Raw genomic sequence first — 6000 nt, forward strand, 5'->3', positions numbered from 1 at the left:
GCACCATTAGGGAACAGTAAAAGCATCCCTTTACCAATTATGCAGCATGAATTTGTATTAGTACTAGTTGCATCAATCAGTGCTACAGATGACATCTAACAAAACAAATAGAGACACATTTTGTTCAGATTATTAAATGGATTGGAAAGGTTAATAATAAGCCTTGAGCCAGAAAATGTTATAGACTGATTTTTCCCCCCCTCAGTTATATAATGCAATATTTCAAAGTGTATTTGTCTCTAGAAAAATAATTATCTCAAAAAATACTTTCTCCTTGCTATCATACTTACCCTTTCTTTTCAATATCAGTTCTGTGTGATTAAAGCAATTTTCCTTTAATGCAGTAGTATTTGTAGAGGAAACTAATTAGTTAACTTGTGGATCCTATTATCTGTAATCAGATAGTTTACTAAGCTGCAATTAGTTGCACCTTTTAAGACCCACTGAAAGTAACACAATTGTTTAACTGCTTGGAAGAGCCTGAGGTTATGGGAGGAAGTGAAGTGATATAATTTGCCTTTCTAAAGCATTTTATATTGATTACTCATGTAAAAGGAGTGAATTTTCAAGGCAAACACTTCAGAGTCAAACAAAGAATTTTTGTTTGTAATGTTGTATGTCTAATTTCCAAATTGCAGGAACTAAGAGCACAGAACTTCCATTTATGTGTCTACATAGTCATTTTTTTTCTGAGCACAGTCACACTTTACCACTGTAAAGACTTCCAGGACATGGTACATCTGTGGTTCTAGTTTGGAGTGGGATGAATTACATGCTGAAGGATCCTGGGAACTGCTCAGTTGCAAAAGCTCAAGTGTCTAATAGCACACCTAAGGTATTCCTCCTGGCTTACAGCTGCTGCCCTGGGGCGTGTGAAATGGCAATAGGCATCTACATTCAAACAGCTCTGGGCCACCCCTTGCTGCTCTCCATCAGCTGAAACAGGAACAAGGGATAACTGTCTCAGCTTGTTCATGCCTGTGTTTGGTCAGATGACCCCTACACTGAAAATGTTAGGAGCAGACTTTATAGGGCTTTAGAATCATCTATTTCCTAGAAATTCAATAAATCATTAATAACACCTACTTTCACAACTTTGAAAGCTGTAGTTTAGTCAAATAAGCAAAGTAAATATATTTAGCTCCTTACTATTAGTTAACAGTCAAAACAATCAGTGTGAAGTCATGATTGCTCTAGAGTTGGATGTTCAATATTTGAAGAAACAGTCATATTACCTTTGATTTGGAAGGAGCTTTTACCAAATTAGGCAGTTTGATAGGCAGAACTGAACTTTAGAAATATGCAGATACTTAATATACTTTTATTAAATAATGTAATACTTTTTCATTTTTCACTCTCTGTTCTGATAAGAATGTCAACACTGAATTCTTAGCAGCAGCTTCTGAACTGTACATTTTTCTTAGCAGGGTCCAGGGAGACAGAATAGGAGTATGCAAGGCTAGGAATGATATGTTTTGGTAATGAATCTATATTTCAGGATTTCTAGAGAACTCAGCAAAATTCTTTTTCTACACTGAGCCTTTGCAACAGGATGGCTGTGCTGTCTTAATTTTGTTTCTGAGGTGGGAGTCTACCTGCAACCATTATCCCAGAGTGCTTCAATAGAGATTTTAGGCTTAATAACTGCTCTCTTAGAAAGCAAAATAAGCAATCTCTGAGCCAACATCTTCCTCATTTTTAGCTGGAGAAGGTAAAGTACTGTCTTTTTCTTAGATTCTAGAATAGAATTCTTGGAATCAAAAAAAACCCATATATTTTTGTGAAACCAATGACTGTATAATAGATTTCACACTTTGAGAAGTCTTACAGTTTGTAATCTAGACTGAGGAAAATGGTTTGATGTCTTGTCATAGACCCATGTTGAAACTCTGACCCATCTGGCTTTGTACCACAGGTCTAAACAGTTCTGTAGATTTGCTAGAGCTATTGGTACATTTTCTAAAATATATAATTAATTTTCTAGCAGTTATGATTTTATCTTTCAGTTCTGTTCCTCTACTTACTGTAATTGCAGCCTTTTTCAGAGCAAGGTCATCTCATATTATTAGTAGATTTTACTGTTAAGGACATAAAATTTCATTCCAGAGAGACAATTCTTCAAGGTTCAAGTTTGTATCTTACCAGTTATTTCCTATGTACAGAAAACTTCTATGTAAATTTCCAGTTTCTAGATAAAGGACAGGTAAATTTATGTTGGATAAAGCTGTAAGAGTTGTAAGAAATTTTTAGTTTGGTCAGTGTCCTTGTTCCAGCTTATTTGACAAACTGAATATTCCACTTTAGGTGGCTCAGAACAGGCTTATGCATTTTTGATTGAGATTTTGGACTTTTAATTTGCTTTTTAGAGGTGTCACTTGATTAGATGAGTGTCTATATTTAGGAGTAAAAAATTCTTTTTTGCTTGTTATTTTATTTCTCAGAAATCCACCAATTCTAATTATATGCCCAAAACAAACAAAGCTGTTATTGTAGTTGGTTTTCTGTACATCACTATGGTATGTCACAGCCTGTGGATAATTAGGTAAAGAAATTCTCTCATGAAGAGGAGGTTATGTTGACTTTTCATTTGGTAGTGTGATGCAGTCTTAGTGGCTTGACTGTTACCACAAAAAGGAAAACATTTTTTAGAAGTAATCATACTGAATGTATAGGTGTACTGATTATATAAATAATTCTGCAAATTTTAACAGTATTCCTTAAACTGCCATCTGACATGTTAGCCTGCAGAAATGTTTTCACACTCTACTTATGTACTGATTTTTCTTTATTCTCAGGCCCAGTCTGTGTATGACATTGCCCAGTATGAAAATATTTTTCTTTTGTGCATGATTCTGGAACAACTTCTTCAAAATGAGACAGAAGAAAGTACCATTTCAAGCTCAGACTATGGAAGAGAAGAAAAAATCAAATTTTTGAAGAATCTTGATCAAGTTATTCTTCAGCTCTCAGATGAATTCCCTTTGTTTTCTTTATATTTGTGGAGAGTGAGTGTTCTTTTGAACTCAGGTCAAATGCAAATTGATTAAAACAAGCAGCCTACTTTTTAACTATGCATTTCTTGTGGGATTGCACTGGAAAATTTTTGAGCTAGACAATGATATTATCCTTATTGAAAAACATGTACTTTATACTACTATTCTATACAGCAGTTGCAGAAATAATGCAATTTATTTCCAATTCTGAATATAGAAAAAATGTAATAATCCAGGTGCCATTTTCAATAAATGCTATTTCTTGTAATAGAAAAGAGTGTTTTGGTGTTTGTCCACACAGTGAAAATGGAACAAAGTTGTTTCAGGAACTGTTTGAAATAAACACTATGAATTTTAAAGTACAGTACATAGTATGTGTGTAGAGCTTCCAAGCTAGGAGACTAAGGCCTCTCCTTTAAGAGTTGTGTAGTTTCTCTATGACTTTGAGACAGTGTCTGGTTGGTTGAAATAAAAATGGTAATTTTAAACTTGATAACTTCTCAGTAAAAAATCTTACAGGACAGACTTCGTTACTGATAATCAAATGAGTCATTACTTGAGCAAAATAAAACCTGGTGCTCAGTTTCACAAATTTCTTAAATTCATTTTATGCTGCTTGGCTTTACTTGTGTATGCACAAGTTTAGGTACAACAGGCCTAATTCACTCTGAGCTGAGTAATGATTTCAGAGAAGTGTAACTCATTTAATAGTTATTTTAAACCTTTCTGTTAAAAATTAATGAATATTTCTAAAATCCCTCTTGATATATTTACATAATATCTGATATTTAATGGGATTTTTTTCTGTGTGATGGTATTATATACATAGTAATAATTAAAGTAACATATTTTAACAGAAATTGGCTTAAAAGGTCTTTAAAGTGTGAACTCAACAATATCTTAACTGAACCATAGTCTTTGATAAATCTAATGGATAACTATTATAATGAATTGCTCTTTTTTTCTGTTAGATAAACAAGATTTTAGTTTTATTATGTCTCCTAGAAGTGTATATTCACTATAAATGCAAAACATTTTGAGCATTAGTCCTTGTCCTTCCCCTTGAACTTGTCAATCAATTTTTATGTCAAGAAAGTTGTCTGAAACACCAGTATCTTGTTAATTTGAATGCATTTATTTTGTAATAAACCTCTTCTCTTTATATATATGTAAAATACATTGATATTTTAAAAGCTTTGATGGTGAATTGGCTCCCCAGAGAGTGTTTCTTAGTTAAGACACTGGCCCTCATTCTTATTCTTAAACTTCCTATTTGACATGTTATATGGTAACCTTTGTTTAATGCTTTCTTCTAGCTAACTTTCTTCCAACAGAAATGCTTTATTTGCTAAAACAGCATTTCTGACTAGTCACATGAGAAAAATCAGATAAGTTTAGCCAAACTAAAGAAAATAAGTCAGTGTGTAAGTTTGGTAGCCACTCAGGAACTGTGCCATTTCTGTTGCTGCTTCATTCTTTGTTTGTTTCATTCAGGTGGAGGATCAGTTCTTCCTTCTCCCTCCACAGCACTGAAAGCCTGATTGCAAAAACAAAAAGGAAAGGAATAAACAAAATGCACAATTATCTAACTGATATAATAATTTTAATTTTTTCAAAAAAGCTTCATTCAAATATAGTAAGTAACCAAAAGACACAAAATGCAGAAGGATACTGACATCTTTATAATGGCAAAATGTGTAGTTTCAAGCCTGTTATTTGAAAGAAAAGTTTCAACCCTAGATTGCATACCAAATTTGTTCATTGATTGGCAAAAAGTATTTTTGTTGTTAGTAGTGTAACTCAGGCAAAAAAGGGACACATATTTTCTTCTTATACATAGCACTTTCTCACCAGCAAGCTCTCTAGGCCACTAAAAAAGCAATGGATATTTTGGGAGATTTATTCATCCTTGGTGAATTTTGAAATGACTGCTCACTTGAGACATGATTTTTGAAATATGTTTTTTCACAGCATACAGAAAGAGAAGGTTTTGTATCCAGAGATGACACAAGTACATGGCACTTAGACTCTGACAGGGATTTGGAACCGTTGCACCGCTTTGAAGTTGTTGAGGCAGATGGAGAGTTCCCCTTGCAGTGCCATTGCAGCAATCCAGGCACATACACACATCTCTCTGCAAAAGTGCTGTAAACTGCTCAGCTGGGCCCTCCTTATCTGCTTAGTGCAGAGTTAAATAGGGCAGTGAACACCTCAGCTTTGGTGTGCACAATAACCCCTGTGATCAGGATACTTGCTAGATTGTTGTCTCTTGTTTCTTGGAGATTTTTCACTAAGAGGGGACTTGCATCAAGATGAAAATGCGCAAAGGTAGACTTGTACTTTTACATGTCTCCATGTGGTTGAGATATCTAATCTATGAAACAAAGTGTTTTGGTCTGGAGATCTAGCTGTTACCCCAAAGGACTGCAGATCTTCTCTAAGTCTTGGGTCACATTTCCTCTCTTCATGTAGATGCCTCTGATACCTTGAAGCATCTTTAGTGGCCCTGTCACTTGAAAGTGTCTGTTTAAAGAACCAAACAGTGATGATAGCATGAGCTTAGATATGGAACTCACCACTACAAACATGCATTTAGGTGTCTTAAACTGAAAACTAAACCCCCACATTTGTGATACCTTATATGTTTTAGTAGGAAATCCTAAGTTTAAATCCCTGCTCTTCAGATAATTTCTGCTCTTATCCAATGACTATCAGATTTAATTTGAGTAAACACCACTGTCTTTAGTTTTGAAATTACCAGGATGACTGAGATAGTTCCCAGAGGATTTGCAACTGGGTTACAAGAAACCTGCCTGCAGGTTTAAACAAAGTCTTCAAGTACTTAGTAGGTTTGACCATGTCCAAGTTTTACCTGTCTGGCTTCCAGAGAGAAATACCAAATCCAGAGAAAGTGCTCTTTGCTGAGTGTAGGCTATTGTCTCAAAAGAGCAATCTCAAGGTCTGATGTGCTGAGCCTAACATCTCATAGACTTAAAGAGGGAACACT

The 6000-nt window shown here is 34.7% G+C and overlaps 1 protein-coding gene across 2 annotated transcripts in view; it reads left to right on the top strand.

Moving 5' to 3' along the window:
* Positions 1 to 3166, top strand: part of MEI4 (meiotic double-stranded break formation protein 4) — a 93380-nt gene extending 90214 nt beyond the window's left edge. For both annotated transcript variants that reach the window (XM_064710099.1, XM_064710098.1), the window contains exon 5: positions 2796 to 3166. In XM_064710099.1, coding sequence (XP_064566169.1) covers positions 2796 to 3047 — 252 coding nt within the window. In that variant the 3' untranslated portion in view covers positions 3048 to 3166. The remainder of the gene's footprint in view (positions 1 to 2795) is intronic.
* The last annotated feature ends 2834 nt before the right edge of the window (positions 3167 to 6000 follow it).

Source organism: Zonotrichia leucophrys, chromosome 3 (genome assembly GCF_028769735.1).
Source record: "Zonotrichia leucophrys gambelii isolate GWCS_2022_RI chromosome 3, RI_Zleu_2.0, whole genome shotgun sequence".
Lineage (NCBI taxonomy): Eukaryota > Metazoa > Chordata > Aves > Passeriformes > Passerellidae > Zonotrichia > Zonotrichia leucophrys.